At 26.8% G+C, this 19,000-nt stretch overlaps 2 protein-coding genes across 2 annotated transcripts; both read right to left on the bottom strand.

The window, feature by feature from the left end:
* Positions 1–226: 226 nt before the first annotated feature.
* Positions 227–1,652, bottom strand: LOC124942986 (F-box protein CPR1-like). Its single transcript, XM_047483552.1, has 3 exons — positions 1,648–1,652; positions 349–1,560; positions 227–266 (listed from the first exon to the last, which is right to left on the bottom strand). Exons 1-3 carry the CDS (start codon positions 1,650–1,652, stop codon positions 227–229), a joined length of 1,257 nt encoding a protein of 418 aa, XP_047339508.1.
* A 5,343-nt stretch (positions 1,653–6,995) lies between these two features.
* Positions 6,996–10,701, bottom strand: LOC124942984 (F-box protein CPR1-like). Its single transcript, XM_047483551.1, has 6 exons — positions 10,697–10,701; positions 9,469–10,606; positions 9,303–9,338; positions 8,935–9,006; positions 8,805–8,828; positions 6,996–7,220 (listed from the first exon to the last, which is right to left on the bottom strand). Exons 1-6 carry the CDS (start codon positions 10,699–10,701, stop codon positions 6,996–6,998), a joined length of 1,500 nt encoding a protein of 499 aa, XP_047339507.1.
* Between the last annotated feature and the right edge of the window lie 8,299 nt (positions 10,702–19,000).

The following is a 19,000-nucleotide window of genomic DNA, read 5'->3' as shown; positions in this document are numbered from 1 at the left end:
AAAACACAAATCTTGAATTCATGTTATCCTAGTATATATTAATCATATTATAAAATCGGGACTTGTATAAGACAACAATATTTGAGCATATTTCCACATGATAAATATGACATAAAAAGTGTTTCCAAATAATGGATCAACACATTAGCTTTATGTCAATCCAAAATTGAAAAACAAATATGAGCAAATAGTATACAAAGGACAATACATATATACCTTGTAGGAATTATAGAACCAACTTGAAACCCTTTGACAGAAATTTTTTCCTGCAAAACACAAAATTTGGAGATTAAAGAGAATCTCATTTACAATTTGTAAATCAAATTTAACATAAATCTATTTACTCACATATTAGTTGGATCTTCTTTCTTAGGATTCTTAGCACTGGTTATGGTTACATCTGCTGGAACATTGAAGGAGACTAGACTTTCAAAGCAAGTGTCTACTTCAAAATATTGTTCTGTACCATGAACCCTAGTACCCTCAACTACCCCCTGTTCTAAATTATACCAAACCAGACTCTTAAAATCAACATCTAAGAGTACTTTCTTACCACATTTTGAATAAGAAATAGTTTTCACAGTGTGGAAAGGGTCAGAAAAATTTGGTGGTGATAGTGTAATTATCTTAGACCAGTGTTCATTCTTCCTACCATATTCCTTCAGCACAAACACCTCCACAGTTAATGAGTAGTAATGACAACTTAAAGAAAGACACTCTCCTAAAGTATCCAAATATAAACAGAAATGAGCACCATGGTTGTACTTTGGCTGTGGAATTATTCTGTATTTTTCAGTGCTGATGTCAAAGGCAACGAGCAGTCTTTCGGATTCCGATTTTGATTCCGCCACGGTTGAGATCCAGTGCATTGCTCCACCCGCTATTGAGTCTCTAGTTCTGCACAAGATTGGACAGTATCCAAACTTATCCGCCATATGCCACGAATTAGTTTTCAAACTATAAACCTTAATCTCATAATCGATGGGATCTCCACTAAAATCCCTTTTAAGCACCACAATTCTCACCACCTTGTAGTCATCATTGATTTCATCATAACCAAAACCATAAGCACGTTCTTGGAAATAACGTTCTTGGTAAAAGGAAAGCGGTTGTGACATTTTTGACCTCTCAAGTGGTGAGAAAGGCAGTTGTATAGACTTCCTAGTGGATGGATTCCATACATAGACAGTGTCAAGGGAATTTGACATGCAGACCAATCCATTACTGGTGCCCCAGAGTATGGCCCCATCCTTAAACCTCAAGGGACTGTAATCGACTTCAGTCGGAGGAAGATCGTGGTCATCGATGGAATCAAAATTCAAATGGTAAAGATAGTCATCCCACATTAAGAGACAAAGGTTGTCCTTGGTTTGAACAGATCGGTTCAAATGCATTTTGATAAAATATGAGCTACTAATTAGGGCAAGAAAAAATTTAGATACACACTTTGAACGGAGAAGAGACTTAACAGGCAATCGGGAAAGAATGTCTGTTATAATGTCATCCGGCAGCAATGGAACCGAGATGTCATTCGACAGCAATGGAGACATCTTCGACAGCCTGAAAAACCCAGAAACAAAATGAAAAACACATTCGCTTAAAATGTAACAAAAGATTATGATGATAACAAAAGAAAAAATCACTTACATCATGGTGAAACTGTTTTTCCTCTTGGTGTGGTGAAAGAAAAGAGAAGAGAAGAAAAGTAGAGTGGTTGAGAAAGTGAGTATGAGGAGTCCGTTAAATAGAAAAAAAATATTTCTTTATTCTTAACAAATATTTTTTCAAATTATTTATTACGAGTTGTAAACAACTCACTCTTCAGCTTTCAGAAGGGCAATTAAGTCATTTCTCATGAATCGAGTTAAAATGCATCCAAACAAATATCAATTCAAGTCACGGGATATGTAAATTAGGGTTTTACAGCTGGAAATGTGTGTTTATTATTATTACACTGATCATTTTTAACACATGTAAACATGCATGAAGGCCTATTGAATCTACCGCACAGGTGTTTTGAAACTGTCATCATCGCTAGGTTTCAATAAATTTTAGATTAAGTGTTTATTGGAAGTAATAGCGAATAAATTTATAGGAAAGTGTAGCGAATAAATTTGACTGCTGCATAGAAGTAATTGACTAAACATAAGATTTCAAGGCGATTAATTTTCTTTTATTTTCTTTATTAATTTAAAAATAAATAATGATAATAAGAATATATAAATAAAAAAAAATTATATATATATATATAATAATTATTACACTGTAATTTTTGAACACGTGTTATCATGCATGTATAGGGCCATGCACAGGAAAGACACGCGGATCATAGTGTTGAAAGGTGATCACGATGGTTCGATAAATTTACATAGGGAAATGTGTATCAAATAAATTTGAATAAATAATTATTAATTGAGTAAATATAAGAATCAAAGCCATTTTTTATTTTTATTTTTCTACATTAATTCCTCTTTTTATTATCTATTTATTAATTGAGTTTTTCTTCTTTTATTTATTAATTTTTAAATATATATATATTGTATATTAATTAATTTATTTTTATATATATTTTAAATAATTAATAAAAAATATAATAAATTAAATTGATAAAAATATATAAATATATATTATATTTTATATATAATTATATAGCCGAATTATTATTTGTGGTTAATTGGGAGTCGGATCTGATGTTCCACTTTAATGTCCCTAACGATGTCTCATTTCAAAATTCAAAAACCGCTTAGTTTTAATTTATTTAAAAAAAAAATTTACATCGTAAACGGAAAGTAGGTGTCTGTCTAAACAACCTAATGCTTAAACCCTAACTTCATATCTCTCTTCTCAAATTATTAGTTTCATATTCATTAATCACATTCTCTTAAAGAGATTCAGACCTTCATTAGGTCGATTTCCCTGAGCAAACTAAAAAATTAATGCATTCCAACATACAATATCCTTAAAAAATTAATGCATTCCAACATACAATATCCTTCACACGTATTTCATCGAATACCTTATCGTGCGGAATTAAGATCCCCTGTTTTAGCATATACATCAAGCAAAGTTGTCTACAATAAGAAATCAAGTTCGAATCCGAACCTTAGAAGATGATAATGAATATGGGTAGCTTCTACACGAGCTAAGGATCAAGTTCAAATCTGAACCTTAGAAGATGAGAATGAATATGGGTAGCTTCTACACGAGCTAAGGAACGAGCGCAGACTTTAAGCGCGAAGGAACAAGTCAAAGCCTCTGGGTTTTTGGGGACACGGGATAAATCGAGGTAAAGAGAGATTGCATTTGTGGTTTTTTCGCTATGAGCGAAACCGCGGATGATGGCATTCCAATCATTGGTTGTTGGTAATGGGATTTTGCAGAAGATGACGACGGCGTAATGTAGGCTACCAGAGGCGGAAGTAGCACAGGGGTTGAGGAGATTGGATCGGTAGGTGTAGAGACGAAATATTCATGATATTGGTATGAGGGTTTAAGTTTGAGGTTTGTTTTGGAAACAACGAGAAGAGAGAAGAAGGATGGTGATATGTCATTTAGATGGACACCACTTTTCGTTTACGATGTGAAACTCTTTTTTTAAAATAAATTAAAACGACGTTGTTTTAGATATGGAACACCGTTTCGGACAATAAAGTGGGACAGCAGAACCGAGCTTGACTAATTGGGTGGTTTTCCTTTAAATATTCAAATTATCAAAATTTTAGTTTTTAATGTATTTTTAAAAAATTGAGTTTGTTTGAAGTAATTAAAAAAATGTGTAATGTTTTTGAAAGATTTGAGAAATTTTGTATTTATTTTAATTTTTTTTTATAACGATATAACTTTTTTTACGATTAACCAATTTTGAGGTATTTTAGTTTTAAATGGAGTGTTTTTTCAATAAATTTGAATGTGTTTAAAGATGTATACGTGACTAAAATTATGATAGTTAGAATTTCATATAGTTACCATTCAATTTAAAGTTAAGTTCAAAAACAAATTAAATAAAAATGACACATAAACTAAAATAGTGATTTAACTTTTAAGTTAGCCATCTAGATGTCAAATATTTTGTTTTAAGTAGATTTTGTCATTTTATTTTTAGTTAATTGTCACCTATCATTAAGTAGATTCTAGAAATAATATATTTTTTTTATTATGAAATACAATCCTTCCTCCACATTCTCCATCTAGCTTCTCCTCCATCACACCCCGATTTCTTCTTTTATCTTCATTTTCAAATAACCACCATCCACCATGTTCAATCGAATAGCTCACCTACTAGTCTTTTCTCGATCGACGATGGCTCTTCATATCACGAATTTGATTGGCGGCAAATCGATTTAGGTATTTAGATTTTGTTTTTTAATCTATCAGATCAATATCTTAAGAGTTTAAATTGATGTAGGGTTGGATTGATTTTGGATTCATATTTTAAAAATTTCTCTTTCTTTCTTTTTAGATTATTTTATCATTGGATTGATACAATTACATGATAAAAGTTGATACAATTACATGATATGATTTGATTACTTTATTTGAAATCAAATCATTTAATTGTGTCCCCACCTTATATCCAAAGATAAAACAATCTAAAAATGAACAAAGATAAAAAACCTTTGGAATATCAATCCAACCCTAAATCAAACCTAACAATATTGAATTGATAAATTAAAAAAAAATCTAAATACCTTAATGATATCGGTCGAATTCGGAAGATGGAGAGTCATGTCGATTAGGAAAGGAACGGTTGAATTGACCAATAGAACAATGAAGGAGATGGGGATGGTGGTTTGAAGGAGAGGATGAAAAAAGAAAATGAAGTTTGTTGGAAGAAGAGAATAAATGGAACCTATCTATTTTCTCACAAGGAGGATGTGTAAAATACAAATTATTTATTTTCATTTTAGAATACAAATTATTTATTACAAAATTAGTTGTAAACAACTTAGGGCAATTAGGTCATTTTTCATTAATCGAGTTAAAATGCATATCAATAAATTTCAATTTAAGTCACGGGAAGAGTGGAAGAGTGTGAATTAGGATTTTACAGTTTCAATTTCAATTTAAAATATGTGTTTATTATTACACCCGATCATTTTTAACACATGGAATCATGCATGAAGGCCCATTGAATCTACGGCACAAGTGTTTTGTAACAGTTGGGTTTTTGATAAAATTTCATTAAAGAGAGGAAAGAGATTTTTGGGTTTTACTGATTTGGTAAAACTATGAAAAAAATTAGTTTTTAAAATTTAAGATTATTTTATTTTTTGATTTTAAAGGATATGGTGTAGGTGAGAGAATAATGATTTAAAGAGAAGATAAAATTAAAGAATAATTTTAATATTTAAATGATACAATTATTTAATTTTATTGTAAATAAAATGTTTGAATTTTAAATTTTATCATAAAATCTTTTATCAAATGAGGTCTAAGTGTTGCATTGGAATTTGGAAGTAATAGCCAATAAATTTATTTATAGGGAAGTCTAGCTAATAAATTTGAACGTTGAATAGAAGTAATTGACTAAATATAAGATTTTAAGGCGGTTATTTTTCTTTTCTTTTATTTACTAATTTTAAATAAATAATAATAGAATGAATATATATATATATATATATATATATATATATATATATATATATATATATATATATATATATATATATATATATATATATATATATATATATATATAACAATTATTGCACTGTAATATTTTAACACGTGTAATCATGCATGAATCGACCAATGCACAGGAAAGACACGCGGATCATAGTGTTGAGAAGGTGATCACTATATGGTTGATAAATTTATATAGGGAGATGTGTAGCTAATAAATTTGAATAAATAAAATTTAATTGAGTAAACATAATAATTAAAACGATCATTTCTCTATTTCTCTTTATTATTTTTTTTTATTATCTTTATTAATTTTTAAATATTTATTCAATATTAATTAATTTAATAATTATTTATATATTTTTTAAATAAAGAATATATATATATATATAAATCAAATAAACAAAATATATATTATATTTAATAAATAAATATAATTGAGACTTTAATTGGGTGATTTTCATTTTAAGAGACTTAAATTTTAAATTTTGACATGAAATTTGAAATTATCAAATTTACAAAAGTGTATTTCATCTTGTTTTGTGTATATTTTTGTTTTCTAATTAATTTGTCACATTATTAAATGAAATAATATTTTAAAATATAATTTGCATATATTTTTTAAACATGAGTATTATTTTCGAGATTTAATTATTATAATTTATTAAAGTTGGTTTGAGTAATTAGAAAATGTGTAATGTTTTGAAAAATTGAGAAAATTTGAATAGAGATAAATTTTGTATTTATTTGTTTTAAAATTTAATAACGACTTAATTTTTTTTTACGGTTTATTAATTTTAACATATTTTAGTTTTAAATGGAGTTTTTTTTCATAATTGAGAATTGCTATTTTATTTTTCTAAACTTGATCAATTAATTAAGAAAATGAAATACTATACTAAATTAAAAAGAGAAATATTAATTTGTTTATATATAAATTCTTAAATTATGATAATTAGAATTTAATGGGTTACCATTCAGATTTTGATATAAATATTAAAAATGAAGGTTACAAAGTAATATGCACAACCAAGTGATCTTGACTTCATTGGCCCACATATATCATAAGACACCAAATCTAGTAATTATAACTTTCTTTATTTAGGTTATCCAAATGACACTTGTTTTTGTTTTCCAACCAAATAATATGGACATCTCTTTAAGTGCACATTTGAAAGCCCACCTAACACATTTTTCTTAGCCAACATAGCTAAGTCTTTCTCGCTAATATGAATCAAATGTTTGTACCACAACTCAGAAGAAGAATCGGTTTCATAAGTGTTGTTATACCATTTAGATATTTTGGAACAAACAATGTACAAATTCAAAAGTCTCTTATATTTAACAACAACCATTGATCCCTTTGTAAGTTTTCATTCCCAATCAGAAAAAGAATTATAGAAGTCTTCATCATCCAATCTTCCAACTGATAAAAGATTGAAGTAAATATCAGGAATATGCTTAACCTCTTTTAGAACATAAGTAGTGTCATTGACCATCTCAACACAAACATTACCAATTCTAACCATTTTAGCTTGATCATTATTACCCATATGATCAATACCAAAATCACCAACCTTATATGAGAAAAATATTGTCTGGAGCAAGAGTAAAAGCATCACTAACCACAATCCAATTCATCTCATCACAAGACACGTTAAAATTCTCAACATCATTAAAAAAAATAATAAGAAAATCATAAAAAATAACAACATCATCATGATTTTTATCTTTTTTTTTGTAATTGGGAGTAATGGTTGTGTTTTAATTTTCTTCTTGTTCTCCTTTTTAAATTAAAAACAAATTTTATTGATACGGCCCTTAGGCGGTTAGGCCACAATGATGACACTCAATGTTTGTCCACTTATTAAAATCCCACGAGATTTTCTACGATTAATTAAATCTCACCATTTAATTCTCTCCTAGATTCTGTTATCAAGACCTCGGGTTATAAAGAACAATCTTGTGTCTTTTTCTCATATCTTCATTCAACACATAATTTTTTACTAAATTCATTGAAAGAATGCCATATAGAGCAGAATTGTATAAAATTATTATAAAATTCTCTCATTAGTTAGGTAGAGTACAAGTAAACATAATCCATGTATCTCGTCATCAAAGTTGAGTTTCATTCTTTTTAATTGATTAATAATTCCCACAAAATTATTCAAGTGGTCAGTCATCGGAGAATCAACATAATACCTTAAGGACATCAATTGTTTTATCAAAATCATCTTGTTATTACCCATCTTTCTCTTATACAATTATTCAAATTTAGTGTAAAGAGTATGAGCATCAATAATATAAATCACATGGTTCTTGCTTTTCATTTAGTAGGAATTAAACTATGGGTCATCCCACATTTGAATCAATTTCTCTTTATTGAATCAATTTCTCTTTTTGAATGAGACTTTCATCTTGAAGAAAGGATATCCAAAGACAACCCATTCCAAATTGCATTTCCAATATCTTCTACCTTCTTGGTTTTCATGAGTAGGAATTAAACCTTGGGTCATCCACATTTTAATTTTGAATCAATTTCTTTTTTGAGGATGGATCTAAAGATTAGAGTTAGGATAGACTTCATTAATGTAATGTCAAACTTTAGCTTTAATTCTTCTATTTGGACAATATCAAAATTCACTACATTCAAAGATGAAATTAGAAGAAGTAGATTGATGTTCTATTTTTATTTTATCTCTCTCTCTATATAATTTATTAAATACAATGTTATTTGTATAAATAATTAAATGTTTAACTTTCAAATTATATTTATAATGAGTTTTTAGATAAACTTAACTACTCAGATTAAATAAGTATTTTATTGATCATGAAAAAAATAATAATGTTAACATGATAAATTTTAAAATTTGTACATTCAATCAAACAAAAATAAAAATATTTTAAATATCAAATAGATAATTAAGTTGACATTTATATCAGTTATGAAGATGACAATTAAGTTAGAGAATTATATAATAAATTAAAAAATGAGATTCTATTGGTTTAGAATTAAATATATATATATATTAAAAAAGTTATATGAAAATAATTAGAAAATAAAAAATTTATGGAATAAAATATAACAGGAAATTATAAAAAGATTAAGGGCTAAATATGGATAGATTAGGACACATGCATTGAAAAAGAAAACATTGTTTTTTCTGGTGGGCTTAACCCACCTCATCCCATGACAGTATTAGTCTCTGAGTGACAGTAAGAAAAACATATTCTCAAATGGTAAAATATATTAGTCTCTGAATGACAGTAAGAAAAACATATCTCACATATTCTGAATGCCAAAGCCATCACTTGAGCTCTTAGATTCCCATATCTCACATTTCCAAGATTCATTGCCAAAGCAGTCATTTTACAGTCATCTCTCTGTTAAAAAAACACAAATCTTGAATTAAGAGTCAAACCACTCCTCTATCTTGGTTCATGTTGTCTCAATATCAATCATATTCTAAAACCGGGACTTGTATAAGACAACATTTGAGCATATTTGGAAATACTTTTGTTATGATCTTATTTCATCCACATGATAAATATGACATAAAATGTGTTTTCAAATAATGCATCGTCACAATTAGATTTATATCAATTAACAATTAGAAAAAAATAATGAGCAAATACATTTGTATACAGAGGAAAATACATATATACCTTGTAGGAATTACAGAACCAACTTGAAACCCTTTGATAGGAAATTTTTCCTGCAAAACCCAAAATAAAATTTGGAGATTAAAAAGAAACCCATTTTGGATTTGTAAATAAAATTTAACATATATCTATTTACTCACATATTCGTGTTGTTTCTTTTCGATGATTCTTAGCATTGTTTACAGCTTCTGGAACATTGAAAGAGACTAGACTTTCCAAACAAGTGACTACTTCAAAGATTTGGTCCGTGTCATGATCCCTAATACATTCAAGTTCCCTAACACCTTCTTCAAGTGCCTGTTGTTCTAAATTATACCAAACCAGGCACTCAAAATCAATGTTCAAGAGTACTTTCTTACCACATTTTGAATAAGCAATAGTTTTCACCATGTGAATAGGGTCAGAAAAATATGATGGTGGTAGTGTAATTATTTTAGTCCAATGTTCATTTTTCCCACCATATTCCTTTAGCACATAAACGTCCACATTCATTGAGCAGTAATGACAACTTACAGAAAGACATCCTCCTAAAGTATTCAAATATAAACAGGATAGAGGACCTGGGTTGTATTTCGGATGTGGAATTATTCTGTATTTCTCTGTCCCCATATCAAAGGCAACAATCAAACTTTTACGTTCCAATTGTGATTCCACAGTTGGAATAGTTGAGATCCAATGCATAGCTCCTCCGGCTATTGAATCACTGGTTCCGCAAGAGTTCGGATAGTGACGAAATTTTTCCGGCTTATGCCACAAATTAGTTTTCAAACTATAAACTTCAATCTCGAAATTGATGAAATCTCCATTAACATCTGTTTTAAACACCACAAGTCTCACCACCTTATAATCATCATTGATTCTGTTGTAACCGAATCCGCAAGTATGCTCTTGAAAAATGTCAGGATGTTCTGTCATCTGAAGTGGTGAGAAAGGGAGTTGTATAGACTTCCTTGTGGATGGATTCCATATATAGAAAATGTCCATGGAAGTTGACATGCAGACTAATCCATTACTGGTGCCATGGAGTATGGACCCATCCTTAAACCTAAAAGGACTGTAATCGACTATAGTCGGAGGAAGATCGTGGTCATCGATGAAATCAAAATTCAAACGGCAAAGATACTCATCCCACATGAAGAGACTAAGGTTGTCCTTGGTTTGAACAGATCGGTTCAGATGCAATTTGATAAAATATGGGCTAGTGATTAGGGCAAGCCAAAATTTAGATACACACCTTGAACGGAGAAGGCACTTAACAGGCAATCGAGAGAGAATGTCTGTTACAATCTCATCTGGCAGCAATGGAGACATCATGGACAAACTGAAAAACCCAGAAAGAAATGAAAAACATAATCTTTTAGAATGTAACCTAGATTATATATGATGATAACAAAAGGAAAAAATCACTTACATCATGGCGAAATAGTAAGAACAGAGCAATGTTAGTGGTGGTGGAAGAGAAGAGAAGAGAAATGGAGTGGTGAGAAAGTGAGTATGAGGGATTTGTTTAGATAGAAAACAAATATTTTTTCATCGGTTTCTCCGGGAGGACAATTAGGTCATTTCTCATAATTGAGTTAAAATGCATCCTAACAAATTTCAATTTAAGTCACGGGAATGACAGTTTAAATTAGGGTTTTACAGCTGGAAATATTTTATTATTATTACACTGATCATTTATAACACGTGTAATCGTGCATGAAGACCCATTGAATCTACCGCACAGGTGTTTTGATAAATTCACATTATCAATTTAATAGGAATAGTATATAACGAATAAATTTGAATGGTTAATAATATTTTTAGTTATTAGGATAAAATACCGTTTTTATTTTAAACTCAAACAATTAAATCACTAATTTAATTAATTATTTTATAAATTAAAATATTAAATTATTCATATTTAATAAATTATTATATTAATAAAAATTAATATTAATATATATATTTAATATTTATTTTATTACATTATAAAATTTATTTCAAATAAATTAAATTAAGAAATTATTTCATTTAAAAAAATTATATTAATTTTATTAAATAAAAATAAATTCACAATATAAATAAAATTAAAATTAACTATCATCTAATATAATATTTAAATTTTAAATACTTCAAATAAATAAATAATTATACAAGAAAATAAAGTTTAATATATTTAAATAAAAAAATATTAATTAATTTATAAAAATATCATCTAGATTAAATATTTATAAAATAATTTATTCAATTTTTTTAGTATAAACTACCTCTAAACAATTTTTTAAATAAATAAATTATTTTATTTAAAAATTCATATTAATTATATTAAACAAAAATAAATTTATAATATAATAAAACTATAACATATTATATTATTTAATATAACATTTAAATTTTAATAGTAAGTAATTTATAAAAAAAATTATTCATTTAAATTTTAATTTTTTTTTATTAATGAAAGTTTATATTAATATATATATATATATAGTTTTTTAATATTTATATTATTATATTTTAAAATTAGTTTTAATAAAAATTAAATTATTTAATATATAAAAATGTATTAATTATAATATATATTATACATAAGAGGGTATAATAAGAAGAAAAAAATTAAAAACCTATTTTCTTTTTATTTCAATCAAACAAAAGTTATTAAAACACACCATATCAAAATCAAAGTAACTCTAAAAGTAAATGACTAATTATAAGAATTCTAAAGGATTATTTATTTATATTTGAATTTTGAATATCATTTTTCAAATTAATTTATCACATTTTTAAATGTAATGTCATTTAAAAACGATTTGAATATATTTTAAAAAAATTAAGTATTATTTTCGAGAGTAAAGCATTTTAATTTGTAAATATTTGTTTGAGTAATTAAAATGTGTAATGTTAGAAAATATTTGAAAAAAATTGAATAAAGAAAGAATCTGTATTAATATTTTTTAAAATTTTATAACGGCATAATTTTGTATATGGTCTACCGAGTATAAAGGTATTTTAGTTTTAAATTGATCGTTTTCTTAATATGATTTAAATATTTTAAAAAATGTGTAATATGTGAATAATTGAAAATATTAAAAAAAAATTGTTATATTATTTATATAAATATGATAAATTAATTACTAAAATAAAATAGTATGATAAATTAAAAAGACAAACTTTAATTAATTTGTATGAAATTATTAAATTACTTAAATTATAATAGCTAATTTAATTTGTCACAATTTAAAGTTGAAGTCTCCATAGTTAAAACGATTCAAGTTCGAATATAAACTTAACTATTATTTTCAAAACCCCAGGACACTTTTATCCTCAGTTTATTTTAATTGACATTATTTTATTTTTATATAATTGTCATCTTAGAGTGTTAAGTTAATTCTAGAAATTAATATTATTTTTATATTAAATTGATCTTCCTCCACATTCTCTTTTGAACTTCTCCTCCATTTTCTTATTTCATCTTCTCTTTAAAATAACTGTATTTTAGTTTTAAATTGATCATTTTTTTAATATGATTTAAATATCTTAAAAAATGTGTAATATGTGAATAATTGAAAATATTAAAAAAATTGTTATATTATTTATATAAATATGATAAATTAATTACTAAAATAAAATACTATGATAAATTAAAAAGACAAACTTTAATTAATTTGTATGAAATTATTAAATTACTAAAATTATAATAGTTAATTTAATTTGTCACAATTTAAAGTTGAAGTCTCTATAGTTAAAAACGATTCAAGTTTGAATATAAACTCAACTATTATTTGAGATTCAAACCCAGGACACTTTTACCCTCAGTTTATTTTAATTGACATTATTTTATTTTTATTTAATTGTCATCTTAGAATGTTAACTAAATTCTAGAAATTAATATTATTTTTATATTAAATTCATCTTCCTTCCCATTTTCTTTTGAACTTCTCCTCCATTTTCTTATTTCATCTTCTATCTTCTCTTTCAAATAACGGTATTTTAGTTTTAAATTGATCGATTTTTTAATATGATTTAAATATCTTAAAAAATGTGTAATATATGAATAATTGAAAATATTAAAAAAAATTGTTATATTATTTATATAAATATGATAAATTAATTACTAAAGTAAAATACTATGATAAATTAAAAAAGACAAACTTTAATTAATTTGTTTAAATTACTAAAATTATAATAGTTAATTTAATTTGTCACAATTTAAAGTTGAAGTCTCTATAGTTAAAAACGATTCAAGTTCGAATATAAACTCAACTATTAAAGATTCAAACCCCCCGGGGACACTTTTACCCCTCAGTTTATTTTAACTTACATTATTTTATTTTTATTTTATTGTCATATTAGAGTTAGAGTGTTAACTGAATTCTAGAAATTAATATTATTTTATATTAAATTCATCTTCCTCCACATCCTCTTTTGAACCCTCCGTCTCATCCGTTCGAGTTCGCTCGCTTGTCTGCACCTAGGTTCCTCTATTGTTCTATTTACCTATTTCAACCACTCTTTTCCCAACCGACAACTCTTCACGTCGCAAATCAAATTTGCGGAAGATCAATTCAATTATATAATTTTTGTTCTTAAAATTATTAATTCAATTTTGTTAGGTTTGTTTATAGTTTATATTAATTTAGGATTGGATTGATATTCCAAAAAATTTCTCACAATTTAAAAATAAAAAAAGAGAAAACTTTGGAATATCAATCCAAAATCAATCCAAGCATAAATTAAACTAACGATATTAAACTAATAAATTACATAATTAATTTAAATACTTTAATCGATCAATGGTCGGTCGAATTCGCGATATAGAGAGTTGTCGTCGACCATGTAATGAGTGGTTGAAATGGATCGATAGAAACAATAGAGGTCCGAGGTGATGGAAATGGATGAACTTCTCTTCGATCGAACAAATAAGATGAAGGGTAGTTCTTTGAAGAGAAGAAGATGGAATAAGAAAATGAGGTTTAATAAAAGATTTTTTTTTTGATATAATAAGTTAAGTGAAAATTAAATAAAATAATGTCTCTCAATTAAAATTAAAATTAAAATAGTATTAAAAATTCATTTGGAAAAACATTTTAAATAAAAAAATGGTTAATATATATATAATAACAAATTAAATATAAAATTATTAAATTTATATATATATATATATATATATATATATAATAACAAATTAAATATAAAATTATTAAATTTATTTCAACTCATTGTTTATTTTTATATCTTGTTAATTTTTAAATATATACTTTTGAGTTAATTAATTAATTAAATATTTTTGAAATTAATAATAATAATGATGATGGTGAATAAATAAATTAACAGATATAAATATATTCTTAAAAATATATATTAAATTATAAATATATATATATATATATATAAATAAAGAGAGAAAAAAAAATTAAATTATAAAATTTATTATTTGAATTTTTACTCAAACTAATTAATTCTCTTTCTTGTTTTTTTCTTCTCTTTATTTTTCAAAAATCTAAAAATTTAATGTAATAAATTAATGAGAGAATATTTTTTAATCCAATTATATATAATTAATCATTATTTAGTATAGTTTAAAATCATAGTTATTAATATTTTTTAAAAGTCCATCTATATTGATTAAAATTGTTTGAGCACAAAAAAACATAACATGATAAGAAAAAGATAAATAAAAATAAAAAAATAAAAACGTTGGTGATTATGTTATGGAGCTAGTAAATATTTGAGAAGAACAATTAACTTCCCGAGTTTCAGAATGAATCTAAAAAAACATCATAATAATATCATTATAATTAATACACATGAGACGACTACTATCAATGAAAGTTCGACGATTTCTCTTCAACTAGATAATCCACTAAAAATTAATTGGGATGGTATAACCTAATTATTTATGTCTTTTATATTAGACGCATCAATCCAAAATTCCCAACAACTACCCAAAGACTCGAATATCACCCAATGAATCACAATGATACTACACAAAAGACTCTAGATACTATTCACCCCTCGATAATGCAAAAATAAATAAGTTGTTGATTCAATCTCCTCATGATACATACGACTAACCATAATACAACATTTTTTCATTCACATAGCTGTCAAACTCGCGAGTTAACTCGTGAACTCGTTCAAGTTGACGAGTCAACTCAAGCAAAACGATTCAAGAGTAGGGATGACAACGGGTACCCTACCTGACGGGTAGTGAAGTACCCATCCCCGAACCCGATTTTCATTACACTATCCGACCCCGAACCCGAACCCGACGGGTGTCTCTACTTCTATATCCATCCCCGATTCGTCGGGTACCCGATCTCTGACGGGTACCCCATTACCCCGATTAAATTACTTATAAGATTATAAAGTTTGAAGAAAAAGAAACACACCTTTCATAAATAATTTTAACATTAGTAATATCAAAATATTAAAAATAAAAATAAAACCATTACTTACCTACCTCATAATTTTTTGTAAATGTTGAAGAAGATAAACTAGAGTGGAGAAAAAGTAGAATAAACATTGAAAAAAATAGAGATTGAATATGAAAAATTATAAGAGAGAGTAATATTTTGTTATTAAAATAAAAATTGAAGTTATGTAGAGAAATATTGTTTTGGGAATATAAAATAATTAAAGTTGGAGTGTAGTGTATTTATGACTATGGTTGGAGTGAAATGTGGATAAAATCAAATTAAATGATACATATTTATGATACATTTGCAATGATGAAGCATTTTTGAAAAAGTCACACATTAAACTTATAAAAATAAATTAATAATATTAATATAACCGGGTATCGGGTTTGGGTTTCGCACACTCCCCATCCCCGACCCCGTACCCGACCGGGTACCTTCTCCTTCTCCCTCTCCCTATGCCCGACCCCGATTTAAAATACCCAAACCCGACTATCGGATACCCACGGGTATCGGGCATACGGGTACCCATTGCCATCTCTATTCAAGAGTTTAAAAACTCGATCAGTAGTAAAATCAATTTGAAATCGCGAGTTAATACCGTATACTGTGAACTCGTCAAACTCGTTTAAATCGGTAACATCGACCCGATTTTTGTATTTTTAGCTATTCTCCTCTCTTGTTGAATGCTCATCTATTCTCTGAAGACTACATAGTTAGAATCTTCAAGCTACAATCATTTGTCAATAATAGAATGTGAAACAAGAGATCGTTAGTAAATGAACAAAATCAGAAAAAATGAAGGAAAAAAAGTGAAAGTAAAAAGAGGCAACAATGGAGGAATCAATGAGAGAAAGTAAAAAGAGGCAACAATGAGAGAGAACAATGGAGGAGAGGCCTATTTGGAGATAGCCATGAGAGAAAATATAATTGGAAAGGAAGCAATTAGGGTTATCCTATTAAATAATATATATATAATAAATTATCTGGAAAGATAAAATAATTTAATTATTAATTTTTATTTTGATGAGTTAGTTTATAATTGATTTATTTTTATAATGTAAGTATTTAGTTTTTATATTTTAATTTCATTTTATGATATTTTATATTATAATAATTTAACAACAAATATTTTAAATATAATAATTATGATACATAAATTTTAATTATTTATAATAATATAAGTTTCTTAATATATTGATTAATTTTTAATAATAATAAATTATTTATCTATATTTAGATGAATTAATTTTATTTTAAATTAATTATTTACTTTTATGTAAATTCTTACGATTTTGCGTAAACTCTCGATTTTACGAGTTTATTATACGTAAACTTTCAATTTTTCGTAAACTCTCGATTTTACGTAAACTCTCGATTTTGACAGCCTTGCACATATTATCCGTAAAAATTCCATCGCAAATAATGCTCCATCCAAAGAACGAGATATTGGTTGGAATATTTGACTCCTAAAGTTTTTCCCAACAAAAATTATATGAATTCATCTTAACAAAAAACTTGTAATAATACCTCACATAAAAACTATCAATGTCTTGCCAACGCATACTATCTTGTTCAGACAGAGACACTTGTTTGTGTCCTACCAAAAGTAAAATTATATTATGAGACAAACTCTCCATAATGTTTATTCTTATATCTAATTCGGCTAGTGAAACCACTTGATCCATGATCAAACATGTCCTTAACTGTGTGACTTCTACGTATAACAATGGAAGCAAGCTCAGGATGTGTCGTAACTAGACTTTTGATACAACACCAATTGTCGTCCAAAAAACCGATTGAAAATCATCCCCACAATGAATCCAGATTGCTCACGAAAACTATTCCACATAAAATAAATTTCATTCCAAATGCTACACTCTGTTGGATAATTAGACATTTTTGTGAACCAACCAGACCAATCGTAGTCATACTTACATTTGTTCATCGATGCTCAAAGACTATTCGGGTTCTGTTACAAATCTATAACACTATTTTAAAATAGCCTTATTAAAGTAAATCAGATCTCGAATATTTAAACATCCTTGATTTTTAAAACATTTAACTTTATCTCAACTAACTAAATGTTAAAACGATGAGTTTGAGGATCCCCTTATAAATTTACACATTATTCTCTCCAATTTTACCGCTAAATTTGTGAGAATAATGAATAATGAAATTATATATACGTGGAGATGAATCATGATTATTAATATTTTTTAATATTATAATAATTTAGATAGAATAAATTAACGGAGAGAACATGATATAAGTAATTAATTTTTTTAACATGAATTACCAATTAAGTTGACCAATTCATCTATTATCAATTCAATATTGAAGTATTAGTCATTAAAATTATATAAGTGGAGAAATCTTGTTAAAATGTGTTTAACTTCGTTCAATTACTTTTTAAAATCATAGTTTATTTTTAAACCCTTCAATTATTACCCTAACTTTAGTATAAGACATTTATGGTGAAAAAACTTTTAGTCCCTTAAACAATACCTTTTTCACTTATAAAAACTCTTGTAATCACTTCCTCCTATTGAGTTTTATTAAATAAATGACTAAAAGTCATTTAAAAAAAAAAAAAAAACTTCTTGCTGCAACAGCTAATAATATTTCAGAAATGGAGAAAAAATTGAGATTGCAATATGAAAATGAAAATTTACCACAAGATAATAGTCTCCAATCTAATATGAGTTATAGATCTTGAAATGGTCTTTGTCACTGCCATTCAAATTTAGTGAACGACTCGGATGTTGATGTTAGAGAGTTGTTGCCAAGTGCCCACTGGACTCCCTCTCTCTAGAAGACTGACCCCTGAACTCGGTCTATTCTAATTCAAAATTCCAATGTTTTTAGTATGCAATAACAATACACCATGAATCCAAAAGCTAGCATTAAGCAGTCATTTACATAACTTTACTTTACTTTAAAGCCTAACATTTGATCTGTTTCTTCATCAATTTTCTTCAGAACTCCAGAACATCCATCCTTTTCTGTGACAGAAAAAAACACAAATATTGAATTCAGACTCAACCCCTCATCAAATCTGGCTTATTGTTGTCTGACCGGCAAAAAGTTCTCAATATTCTAAAATCGCGAACGAAAAGACATGTTAAAGGGAATGAAGTGGCTTGTATAGCACGGCAATGACCATATTTAGAAATACTTCTATATATGGATCTCATCTGGATTCACGTGGTAAATATACGATAAATGCGACAAAAAAATGTGTTTACAAATAATACATAATCATATTAGGCTTAATCATCAAAATTCAAAAACTTTCTCTTTATACTAATCCACCA

Source organism: Impatiens glandulifera, chromosome 6, assembly GCF_907164915.1.
Source record: "Impatiens glandulifera chromosome 6, dImpGla2.1, whole genome shotgun sequence".
Lineage (NCBI taxonomy): Eukaryota > Viridiplantae > Streptophyta > Magnoliopsida > Ericales > Balsaminaceae > Impatiens > Impatiens glandulifera.
This window is presented reverse-complemented; position numbering and strand designations above follow the sequence as displayed.